Source organism: Myxocyprinus asiaticus, chromosome 41 (assembly GCF_019703515.2).
Source record: "Myxocyprinus asiaticus isolate MX2 ecotype Aquarium Trade chromosome 41, UBuf_Myxa_2, whole genome shotgun sequence".
Classification (NCBI taxonomy): Eukaryota; Metazoa; Chordata; class Actinopteri; order Cypriniformes; family Catostomidae; genus Myxocyprinus; species Myxocyprinus asiaticus.
The window spans coordinates 5,618,592-5,632,012 of record NC_059384.1 but is presented as its reverse complement, the minus strand read 5'-3'; the positions used below and the strand labels follow the sequence as shown (position 1 = coordinate 5,632,012).

The window sequence follows — 13,421 nt, the reverse complement described above, 5'->3', positions numbered from 1 at the left end:
GTTTTTCTCACCTACTCCTCGCTCTTATCAGATGATTGGTTGGTAGATATAACGGATGTAGTCGCTCTCGGCCTATGGGAATGTAATGAATGAAAATTTGTAGATGGCCTGTTGTTTCCGGATGCGCGAGGGGACAAAGGTGCCTTTAGTTGTTCCTTGCAGGGTATTCAGCCTTACAGGCTCCAAATGGTTAGGATTAGGGTGGGGGCGGGGTGACGGCATCTGCTGCCTGTCAGGAACAAATAGAGGCCCCTATGTACCACGGGCCGAAAAAGCGTGCACTAATCCACACTTCGCAAATCTACCGGAAATAGTGTGAAAAAAATTGCGGCAAAATTCAAAAACCTTTGGAAGATGTCGCCAAAAGTTAATTTTAAAGTAGCAAAAGTTAAAATTCACTCGAAAGTTAATTTTCACCTCTGCTTTTAGTGTTTATTTAAAACAAGGCCAACTTGGTATCGTTTTATTCTGCAATCTGTGGTTATTGTTATATGTTGTTATTTGCTTTAATACTTAGCTTGCCAGCAGAAGTGACCAGCCAGGTTTAAATACCAGTTGCGCTGATGGGGCACATTATGCACTTCAATGCAGTCAGATATGTAATATACATAATTCCCATTTATTGACATCATATTTTACTATATCTTCTATTTATTTGAATTAGATCATACACAGTTGTTAGAGAGGGATTTTAAGCTTTCATGTAGTCATGTTACAATGTGCCCCTCAGCTGTTATGGGGCACATTGTAACATTTTACTTTCCTTTTTCGAGGTAGATCGTGAAAAAAGTTTACGATATATTCATGAAAGAAGACCACATATTTGTACCAGACACGTGCATAATTCATGTGAAATAATAAAAATACTTTGATCCCCAAGTGCATTTACACAAACTTAAGAAAACCAAAAAGTGTCACACTCTCCCCCAATACCATTTGAGACATGCTCATTCTTATCTCTTAAACTATTTAGGGTGGATAGTGTGCACACTGAGACTCAGGGGAAGTGCTGAATGCAGGATTAAAGACCTAAGCGACTTTGACAAGGACCAAATTGTTATGGCCAGACTAACTGGTCAGAGCATCTCTGAAAAGGCAAGGCTTGTGGGGTGCTCCCGGTCAGCAGTGGTGAGTACCTACAGACAGTGGTCCGAGGAGGGACAAACCACAAACCGGTGACAGGGTGTTGGGTGCCCAAGGCTTATTGATGCGCGAGAGCAAAGAATGCTATCCCGTCTGGTCTTAACCGATTTTAATGATGCTTACGGGAGGAATGTGTCACAACACACAGTGTGGTCAGACTGCCCATGATGACCCCTGTCCACCGTCGAAAGCGCCTACAAAGGGCACGTGAGCGTCAGAACTGGACCTTGGAGCAGTGGAAGAAGTTCGCCTGGTCCGGTGAGTCCTGTTTACTTTGTCATCACATGGACGGTCGTGTAAGTGTGCGCCGTTTACCTGGGGAAGTGATGGCACCAGGATGCACTGTGGGAAGACTACAAGCCGGTGGAGGGAGTGTGATGCTCAGGGCAATGTTCTGCCGAGAAATCCTGGGTCCGGCCATTCATCTGGACATCAATTTGACACGTGCCACCTACCTAAACATCGTTGCAGACCAGGTACACCCCTTCATGGCAATCTTATTCCCTGATGGCAGTGGCCTCTTTCAGCAGGATAACATGCCCTGCAACACTGCATACATTGTTCGGGAATGGTTTGAGGAACATATGAAGAGTTCAGGGTGTTGCCCTGGCCTCCAAATTCCACAGATCTCAATCCGATTGAGCATCTGTGGGATGTGCTGGACCAACAAGTCCGATCTATGGCGACTCCACCTCGCAACTTACAGGACTTGTAGGATCTGCTGCTAATGTCTTGGTGCCAGATACTACAGGACACCTTCAGGAGTCTTGTAGAGTCCATGCATCGGCGGGTCGGTGCTGTTTTGGCAGCACACGGTGGACCAACAGCATATTAGGCAGGTTGTCATAATGTTTTGGCTCACCAGTGTAAAACAGTTTGACTAACAATGGTAGCTTTGCATGTGCCACATTTTCCTGACCTGATCAACCCCTAACAATGCAAATTTCAGCCTGACAGTTTTCTCAAATGTCCAATGAGAAGAGCACAGTTAGCTAGTTGTTCCTCAACGACATCTAGTGGATATTCAATATATTGCATCAACATAGACCATCATTGACAGATTGCAAAAAACCTGAAATTAGGGATTTACTGTGGCAAACTCTAAGACATAGAAAGACAGAAACTTTAAATATTATTTTATGGATACAGATTCTAAACACCTGTACAATGTATTATGCTTATATATATTTGTTTAGTACCATGCAAAATCACTGAAAAGTGCAATGTTTGCAGCAGGGCATGGGTGCTCTTTTTGTTTTTGTACTGATTTATAACTGCCTGCCTGAAAAAACACAAGTAACCAAAGTTCACAATGTGACAGCAGAAGTTTCAGCAATTCATACTCGCTGTCAAATTCAATCCAAACATGATAATTATGTTGCAGCTCAGCATATCATACACCAAAATATTATTTAAAATGCATTTCCAAAAGGCATCTTGACAATTTTTGAATAACATAACAGCACATTTAGTTTCAGTAGCGTCACATATTGTAAGATGTGCATATCAAGTTAACCTCAACATATTTAATTTTGCCTTGAAACATTAAAACTTTGTTAAATAATAGAGCATGGTAAATATAATGTGTGCTCTTCAGAGTCAAAGGATGACTTATTGAATGTAGAGGTGCAAAGTTTTATTGGGGTGAGTCACATGAAACCTGTTAAAACATGTCCTGGTCATATTTCAGCCCAAAATCAAAAGAAAAAAGGGTATATTTAAAATATTTTAAAATAACTTTTAAAAGCGTATTTTTTTAACATTATTATTTTGTTACATTGTGATATTATTTTAATTAAAATTAAGAATATTTTCCAGCCCCCCAAAAAAACTAACATCATAGTAACATTTGTAACAACTTTAAAATCATTGCATTACAGTATTTTGCTGCAATACAGTAAAAAATGCTGAATTACAGTATTAAGAATCACCATTGAAAAATAAAGGCTTTAACAAAAATCTGGTTTTATGTTATAAAGCATTACGGTAATGAGAATTTTTCAAGGTAAATAACGTTGCAATGCAAAACATTGTAATGGTCCTAAAAAATAGGCTTATTTTCTTTATGCAAAATACAATTTATTATTTTATTTCTTTTGATTTTGGGGTGAAATGTGACAAACATTTTTTTTTTTTTTTTTTTTTTGTGAGATTCACCCATTTCTGGACTTTTCTTGTCTTTGAAATAAGTCAATTTCAATAAAGTACACATACCTACCCACCTAATAAAAAACAAATGCAGTCTTATAAGCTAAGGCAGTGAATTAATTTGTGTATCAAAGGCTATGATAAAATCTCAAATCATTTAACTGTCAATTAGTAATCAAAGCTACAACATATGCCTAATATTTTATATTTTTTAAAAGACCTTTAAAAAAAAAGATCTGGGAATTCTGCTCTTAAAGTGTAATGAAAGATGTCATTTGTAAAGATAGCAGCTTCATTAAAGACCACGCCCATTTTGCCGACAGATATTCAAATACAGTACTTTGAACAGATACATATGAAAAGATCACATTAACACCAAATAAATGAAACAAATCTCAAAATCAGTGGATTTTATGGCACTGGCGGTGTTGTAGACAGTTCCATTGTTTGTAATGTCCATGTCTTAAAACATTTTGTAGATTCTAAAAATATATTTCTATATTTATAGATTGGGTTGTGTACCACAGTATTGGTTTGAATTGACGCTTTTCAGAAATGTTGTATAATCCAGCTCAGGTCTGGTTACTGCACAGTGCTTCAGTGTAGTTCACTCTCCCTGTGATGAGGGAAAAGGTCATGGTTTATCAAGCATCGTTGTTCCGAACTGGTGTCACAATTGAGGAATACTTACCATTGCTTATGAAAATGCAGCTATTCTTGTAAAGTCACCTAGAAAAATACAGAATTTAGCTGATTTAAAATTCACTGAATTGCCGTTATAGACAGGACTCACTATACCTATGTAAAAAAATAAACTGAATAACCATAAATGGCATGGACAGAACATAGAGTAAGAAATTTGCAGTGATAGTTGTGGCATGTTGGATGCAGCCCCTTTGGCAATCCCTGTGTGCAAATGCAAGTTTAAAACGATTGCCATATTTGCATTAAAAACAGGTGCCTGGCAGCAGCCTGGGTAGTTTTTTTATTTCAATAAAATATGAACTAAAATTAAATAAATTTGATTTAATGGACATTTCATTTTTATTTCATCTAATTTCTATAGCAATTAAAAAGAAATAAAACTGTATATATGATTCAGCATACTCATACTTTATCAGAAACTGAAAATATGTTCATCATAGAAGAGGTGTTTTTGAAGTCCAAAAACCCAAAAGAGAATTCGCCATGGGTTCCCTCAGGATTTTCCTATGGGTTTTTATAACGGAAGTTTTGGATTTATAAGTAAAATAAGGTCTGTGGAAAACATTACTTGATGATTCATGGATGTTTTGTTCTACAACATAAATTGCACACGGTCATACCCCAAACATGAATTTTTAAAGCTGTAATGAATTGCCTTTTTTCTTTATGCACAGCAGCTTCAAAATTCATGTTTGAGATATGAAAGTGTGTATTTATGTTGCAGAAGAACATGTCAACACATCTTAAATGAACGTTTACCACAGACCTTATTTTACTCATAAGTTGAAAAATTCCATTATAAAAACCCATAGGAAAATCCAGAGGGAACCCATGGCGAAATAGCCTTCCGGGTTTGCCTACAAATTGACGTCACAGCTGAACAGCTCAATTGATTTGTGTGAATTGCATTTTTTATGTATTTTTGAATAACTAAGTAGATCCAGAGCTTTTCTGTAAAACTGATGCCCATATTTATAATGCATTATAAAGGCATTATAATGCATGAGTAATGTCTCATAAATCACCTTATAATATGTTATAACTTCGCATAAATAATTGTAACCACAATTCTAATGGCACTTTTCCACTGCACGTTACGGTTCGACTCGACTCGACTCTGATCGCTTTACTTTTCTGAGCTTGCTTTTCCACTGCAGTTTAGTGCCGCCTCAACGTGGGTTGGATTATAGGATGATCATCATAGTTGCACCGTGACATCATCTTAAACGCGACACAAACATTACTGACCATAAACAATAACACGACCGCTAGCTGTTATCTACTAGTTCATTGTGCTGCATAAAGCAGTTGTTGCATGGTGATTTTACACAAGTGTAACAGTTAAATTGGCCTGGTTGTTTTAGAAGCAAGCTTTCCAGTAGCTGGTCAACTAAATAAAGTGAAGCTTTCAAGCAGAATATAGAGTTAACGTAACAAAACGTACCATCCTCCATCATGGACTCCAACAACGCCGAGTTCAGGGCACTCTCCCTCCCACTGCTCGCCGGTCTATTGCCATAGATAGCGTCCATTTGGTTGAACCACTTCCACTTTCTTCTGTTTGAACCACTCTGGCTGTTGTGGTCTTTGATGGTTCTGTATTCACTTTTAAGTTTTTTTTTACTTTTCCCTACACTGTTGGTAGGTCCGGCGGTAGCCGTGTGCGGCCAACAGCTGAGACACTTCCTGAAAGACTTTTTCATTTTGCGTCGTTTCATTCATCGCTAACGAGAGGAATGTCTGCACCTCGTTTGTTGACCATGGCATGTTTTTGCACACAGCCATTTCTTTTTACAATTCGAAAGTCACGTGAACAAATAATATTGCTGTCGCTGTTGCTAACTTTAAAACGAGCGGGCTGATATCCCATGTCGCAAATCCAGTGATGCTGGTAGTGACGATTCTCTCTGACCAATCAGTGATCTGCAGGGTTTTGACGTCACATTTAGTATTGGCTCGACTTGCTTGGAACCTCGACCGAGGTGGTACTAAAACAATTATCAGGTACCAGGTACTATCCACAGCGGAAAACCTCCAAAAAGCGAGCAGAGTCGAGTTGAGCTGTACTGTGCAGTGGAAAAGCCCCATAAGACATTATAATACTTACATATTCATAGTTATACCTATAACACAAGCAACGTTCAATTTTATCTGCAGAAAATATAGTGTATTATATTTATTTGTAATATATATAATAGGTATGCTGTAAGTAAAGTGACAAAAACAATGTCTTCTTATAAACATCCATAAGATATTTTAAGTGGTTATATGACATTACAAGTCATGCTGGAAGTTATATTCATTACACATCCACAAATACAAAATAACACACATTCAATGTAAATTTTGATGTATTCCGAGAAACACTTGTAAAGCTACAAGGTTAAAATAAATATATCCCCCCCAAAGCTCATTTGCACTTTTGTAAGGGAATTTAGCAGTTCCCACTTACCACCAGGTCTAAAGAAGATGAGGAGGCTTTAAGAAATTGCTGAATTGCAGGATTTTTTCCAGGGGTGTAAAAAGTACTCTAAGTACTATTCACATTAAATTGTACTTAAGTATTAAAAAAGTAAAAAGTATCTTTTTTCCTTGCTAGAATGAAATCAAGAGAGGAGATTGTGTGAGAGAGGATGTTGTTAAATTTGACTGGTTTGTTAAGTCCACTTTTTACTGTCTCTGACGACTGTCAAATTTCTCCCCCAGTGGCATTCGCAACTTAAGTCAAAGAATCATGTTAACTACATATAACTACATTTTTGCAAAATGATTTTTATGTGGCCTGTTGTACATAAACACAGCAATTTCCTGGTGGAATGAACACTAGAGGCACTAAAACAACAATGACTTTTATTCACTTTCACTCAAAGCAAATTATCAGTTCATAAACACTTTCTTTTCGCTCTGTTCCTCACACAGTACTATCTTATGACATATAAACACTTTCACTATAGCGCATGACTCATTTTAACATTTGCATTACATAACCAACTACATTTACAAGCCTGTTCGAGTGTGATCAAACTGCATAGTAGCTCAACTGATCGAGTGCTGCATATGCGATACAAAGGACCGGGGTACGAGTCCTGAAGAGCACGCAAGTTGACATGTGAACCGAAAGTGTCATAGAAGCACCACAAAATGACCACGAGTCTGTGTTTGTAGCTTGCTAGCCTGCTTAGCATTGCTTATTCTTCTTATACATTCATCGTTTTATCCTTTGCCATTTTACCACCTTCTTCGTTTTTCCACTTTTCTACTGTTTCAACTGCATGTATTTTACCGCGTGCACCTGTTTTCTTTCTTTTTTTAATCTGCTTGTCTACATCTCGCGTCTCCACTGTGTGGTTTCATTTTCTCCACTGCGTTTTACACAGATCATTGCATCAATCTCAAACCTCTGCTGATCAGGAACCTATTTGAACCACATCGATTTCAAACGCTCACTGCTCTAGAACAACCATAACAACAACAACAACAACAACAAACAATTGCGGTAAGTCAATCTAACATGTATGTTGATCACACATGTAGCCACCATTGTTGGGTTTAAACTCACCCAAGAATAAATAAAAAAAAATCAAACTGATTCTATATTGGACTCTACTCAATAAACTTGAATGTTTGTGCATCTTATTTGGATATTTTATAAATAACTTCCATTATATAAGTTTGACTTGTAATGAATGTTACAAGTTTATGTTATGGCTGTTTTTAAGAAAATATTGCTTTTGTAACTTTAATTAAAGCAGGCAAAGACCACTTATAATATGATCATGTCATAAAGCCTTTTGACTGTTTACACTATACAGCACTTATATGATTAACTTTATTAACTTCTGCTGTGTTAAAATTGGATGTTACTTGTTATAATGCATTATACTCTAAAGTATAACTATGAATAGGGGAAGTCTTACAATGTATTATAATAGAATATATAACTATAGTAATATAACTATAGTACTGTAGTTATAATTATTTATGAGAAGTTATAACTTATTATAAGGTGTATTATGAGACATTATGAATGCAGTATAATGCATTTATAATGCCTTTACAATGCATTATAAATATGGGCATCATAGACAGTGTTACCAGCTTTTCTTTAACTCCAAAAACCTTTTCCCCTCCCAAAGATTCAGTGTTGAAAATGCTATCATTCAAACTTTTGATGCTAAAGGCACAGCATTATCATTAAATTGTAAACTACTTAATTCAAGGACAGGTTGTATTCAATGCATAACAGAGCTGTTTAGTTTACAGTCCTGAAACCCGGAAGAGAACTAGCGTTTTTGAGTCATGGCTTCTTCAAAGTGTTTCTAGAATTGTGGTTTTTGAATCAAGAGTAAAATAAACTCTGTGGTTGACATTATTTGAATTTATGCTGTAGAATGAAACTTTAAAGTTTCCAGAAATGATGTTAACCACAGACCTTATTTACTCATAAATCAAAAACCACAATTATAAAAACCCATTCGAAATTCTCGAGTAATCTCATGGCGAATTGGCCTTCCTACAAATTGACGTCAGGACAGAAAAACTCAGGAGTTAGTTGTTAATTTGAAACCTGCTGTTAACAAACATCATTCATCAGCTTTAAGAACTGTATTTATTTAAATAAAATCATGTCCTCATACTCAATACACCACTCATGCAGGATCAAGCACTCTTCTGTATACAGCTGTTTCTTACCCTGTTCTTGAGGAACCCGTCTGTGTGTTGAGAACATCTGTTGTTGAGAACGCCAGGTCACTGATGCTGTCCGTTTCACTCCCCACCTCTAAAAAAAAAAAAAAAGAAACACTTTTTATCATTTTGTTGAGGGAGTAAATAATAAATCCTAATAACTATAAGGATGTTCAAATCAGGGACTAAAAATGATTCAAGGAACAAAAACCGAAAAGGAACGATAATTTTAGCAGAACGTACCCGAAAATCGGAACAAAGTGATTTTCAATTGTTCCGGAGTGAAAACGTTATTTTTAAATGCTGGTAACTGGTTAATTTTGTTCAGATTATTTTTTAATTAAACTAAAGGCCAAAGGGTTTATCACAGTATATTTTTGGAACTACACCACTTCATGTTTCTCGAAAAAATGAAACGTGGTTTGATCCTGAAGGAAACTGCTGCATCACACACCTCTTTGCCTAATTGCCCGTTGTGGATGTTGCATTCTCTGAATGAAGACCTGTAGAACTATGTATAAATACTACACATACATGCACGGTTAATCCAGATACAAGGAAAATATTATTAGAGGTAAAAAGTTTTCTTTACAAGTCTTCGCTGAATTACTGTTAGAAATTATGCATTAATACAGATTTGATGCTGCTGGGTTTTGACTCAGAAACAGATCTGTATATAAAAGTATACTTAAATGTTAATTAACTGCTTGTTATGATTTCTATGCTGATAAATCCACCACACAGGGAAAAAAAATGTATTGCTTATTTTCGCTTATTTTGGTGAGGCATATTTTGGGCTGTTTTTCCAGACCATGTTGCTTGTTTCTCTTGAGAGATCTGGCAACACTGCAATTGGTATTTCACCATCCCCTTAGCACAGAGTACTGTCAGTTTTAAAAGAACATTATTAACTGTTTTTTTATTTTGTTCTAACCAGTAAACTTTCTGAACCGGAACGATAAAATACAGTTTTTGCTCAGAACGAACTGAAATGAAAAACATTCGTTTTTAGTCCCTGGTTCAAATAATTCTATAAAATACAATGTTACCCGAGTTAAGTTCTTTCACAAGTGATGACATTGTGTTGGTGATGGAGTCTGCAGCTACCAGGAGGTCATTTCTTAAGTTTCTTCTGGAGCCTTCGAATCAAAAGCACATCAATTAATTTGACAAAATAAAATATACCAGTTACAAGTGCATTTCAGTTCTATACTTCAACTTAGTTTAAAGGAATATTTGAGTTGAAATACAAAATCTATCAATATCTATCCGATAAATTGTGTTGATAACCACAGAAAATAATTCAGACTTCTCTCTCAGTTTGTAAAAAAGCATGACAAAAACTCAAAATGACAATATAGATCAAATGATACACATTTTAAATGAATAATTCATGGAAGTGCTTTACTAAAAACAAAAGCTTCATATTTTCACCCTTCTGCCATTACTGTAAGGGGTCGTTCCCCTTGAAAGCATTTTTGCATCCGTCCACGCTTTTGTTCAATTGTTTTCCTTCAGTATGTAAACATGCGCTAGACGGACATCTTTAACCAATGCGGTGCATCTCGCACAGGAGCGTCACATTTTTTAGACCTGGTGTCAAGTAAAACAAATTAAAAATGTGTCTTGAGAGTTTAGCTCTGTTCATGGCACTGTGTCTAGCTTTTTTTTAGTGCAAGTTTGATTTCAGTTTGAATGCCCCTACATTTGTTTTCATTTGTTTTTACAACTGAGGAACGTAATCATAAGCTCAAGCTGTATTTAACCTAGAATATTTCTTCAATGTCAATCTACATTATAGCTTTTGGTAACACTTTATTTTACAGTGTCCTTGTTATACATATTACATGTATTGAATATAGTAATAACAGTAAATTTTGCATAATTACAAGTAACTAACCCTATAGTAAGTACATGTTGTTAATTAATATTACTCAGTACTTACTTGTGTAATTACACTGTAACAAGGACACTAAAATAAAGTGTAACCTTTTGTTTAAAATATCAAAGTGCTCACTACTATTATAGCTGCTTAAAAAGGAATTGGTAAAGAAAAAACATAGGAACTCAATTCATAAATCATATAAACCCCAAATCATTGATCCTGTTACCACGCACCCTAAAAAAATTCAAAGGCTGAAATCAGCCCACGTACTGTTGTTTGCAATTTGTGTTTGTTTCACTCTCCGTATTTTATGTTTGATACTGTATTACACTGTCTATGCTTATGTATATACTGTATATTCCCCGTTTATGTATCTCCTGGTATGTGCCCCTTTTTTGTTTGTTGCATGTATCCCCTTTTATGTGCTCTCTATGTGTGTTCTAAAAAAATAAAAAAAGGACAAAACTAATATGTTAATAAAAAGGAATGTTTTTCCGTGGTTACCCTGAGCGAAGGCCTGCTGCACCTCTCCTCCCAGGCCCATGAGTGAGTCCTGAGGTGTTTGACTGGGTGTGGTATTGCCAGATGTTGATTGGACAGGCATGGGGATGGGTGTGCTATTGCCAGATGCTGACTGGATGGACGAGTTGGCTGTGTGGCTGGGGGAGGAGCGAGGGGAGGAGCCAGGGCCCTGGTTCTAGCAAACAGAATAAAACCCTGAGATTATAAAATGTTAAATAAAACCAAAACTGTTGTAAAAAATGCTTACTTGGGCTACTGCATTTAAAAAATAACTACCACCAACACTGCTTTCCTCAAGTCAAAATGAGTTATTTTCAAGTTTTCACAGTCCCTGAACAAGCAACATAATTACAGTCACATACAATATTTCTATTTAAAGTCAATTATTGTAATTAAAAAATGATTAGCATTTTCTTTACTGGCTGACAGTGAGGCACTTACAATGAAAGCCAATGGGGCCAATCTTTAATTTCAAAAGTATAACCACAAGACCTAATCAATATGTGTGTTTGTGTGTATGATTTTAGTGTGATAAAAACATTTACTAACCTTTTCTGTATAAAGTTATATGCAATTTTACAACTTCGTTGCCGTGACCACAATGTCGATGACAAATAACTAGAAGCCTAAAACAGTAGTCCGCTGCAAAAATGACGATTTAAACAACTTTACATCTCAAATAATACACACGTTTTAACAGAAGAATTATTGTAAGCGCATTTATAAAATTATAAGCTTCACATTTCTGCATTTAAACCCTCCAAATATTGGCCCCATTCACTTCCACTGTAACTTCGGAATATTCCTTTAACAGTAATTTGAGGTCATTTTGCGGGCAAATTGTCAACTAGACACTCTGGCAATACACAGAACCAAAATATAAGTTTTATAAATGCTACAAACATTCAAACATGCTTTTTTAAAAATAAAAATTCAAAGCAACACAAAAATCCCAAAGCATGCATGTACTGTATATTGAAAACAAAACCATTTTGTGCTCACACCTGGTCAACACTAGACACGAGCAGTACTTTATAATGAATGTCAACATCTGCCCCAGAAGTGCCAGTTGCAGCTGTTGACAAAGTCTGTTTTTGCATTTACAGAAAATAACTTTATATCATTACTTACATATGCCAGCTTCTGATATTTCTGGTCTTTGACCTTCCAGTTTAAATCATCTATTATTTGAACTATATACATGCAGTCGTAACAATAGTAATGTGTAAAATTAATTCGCTATTTTAAAATAAGCCAATTTTTATATTTTTTTAAATATTTTATAGCTCTTGACTAAAAACCACGGCAGGTGAGGTCACATTTACTTTACTTACATAAACACTTTCCTAAAGACATCTTTACATATTTAAAGGTGCTGTAAGTGATTTAACCATTCTACTTCCACGAGTCTGAACCGTTCAATTAGCCACGCCTCCTCTTTCCAAAACCCTGCACTCCAAAGATACCAGATGAGCTTTATTGAGGCCGACATCATGCAGAAACTGTTGCGCCCTCAACTGACAACTGTTATGAACAATATGGCATAAAAATGGCAGTAAGCCTCAATAATTTGCTGCAACTACAATACTATGAGAATGGACAAAATGATTGACAGGTCGAAAGCGTCAGAGACCGCAGTCCGTTGACACATTTTTGTTTTCTGTTTACAGAGTCTAGAGTAGTCACAGAGACCGTGAGATATCTCACAACACTTATTTCAGTAATATATTTCAGGGAATAAGAACATGTTTTGCATTCGTCTCCATGAAAAAAAAATCGCTTAAAGCACCTTTAAGTGACATAGACGAATGTGGTCATTCTGCATAACAGCATGCATTAAATCTGCGTTGTGCAATGCTTGAAGTCACATGCATTCCAAAAGCACAACTATCATCAACACAATTTTTAAGTTTCACTTAAGGGAGAACAAAAACACCATACAGTTAATTTATAGTCAGTTGATGTATTTTACGACACAGTTGTAGTTACTGTGGCTCTGTGAGACTTACAGCACGCTTTTGTTCTTCTTCCTGTAGATGGAGCACTTTAGCTCATTAACACTGAACGATGCATGTCCACATTCTGATATTCATTTCTCAAAATGGTGTGATGCATGTTTGTGTGTCTCAGTGTTTGCTACCTTTAACAGCAGCATGAGCTGCTCTAGTTGCACCATGAGTTCACGACGGCTTTCTTGAAGCGCTGACATCCTCTGCTCTAACTCCTCTTTTCTCTGCCTGAGACAATGAGAGAGACAAAGAAACAGAGATAGTGTACATAATATCTGTGAAGGTTTAAACAACATTATATGTTCTCTTACCAATTTCTTACC

At 36.2% G+C, this 13,421-nt stretch overlaps 1 protein-coding gene across 5 annotated transcripts in view; it reads right to left on the bottom strand.

Moving 5' to 3' along the window:
• Positions 1-157: 157 nt before the first annotated feature.
• LOC127431495 (dystrobrevin alpha-like) overlaps positions 158-13,421 on the bottom strand; it is a 38,077-nt gene continuing 24,813 nt past the window's right edge. For 4 of the 5 annotated variants that reach the window (XM_051681929.1, XM_051681930.1, XM_051681933.1 and 1 more), the window contains 7 exons: positions 13,230-13,326; positions 13,099-13,119; positions 11,072-11,264; positions 9,732-9,821; positions 8,689-8,776; positions 3,983-4,020; positions 158-3,907 (listed from right to left, as the gene is read on the bottom strand). In XM_051681929.1, coding sequence (XP_051537889.1) covers positions 4,017-4,020; positions 8,689-8,776; positions 9,732-9,821; positions 11,072-11,264; positions 13,099-13,119; positions 13,230-13,326 — 493 coding nt within the window. In that variant the 3' untranslated portion in view covers positions 158-3,907; positions 3,983-4,016. The remainder of the gene's footprint in view (positions 3,908-3,982; positions 4,021-8,688; positions 8,777-9,731; positions 9,822-11,071; positions 11,265-13,098; positions 13,120-13,229; positions 13,327-13,421) is intronic. The other variant, XM_051681931.1, reaches the window with a different exon arrangement.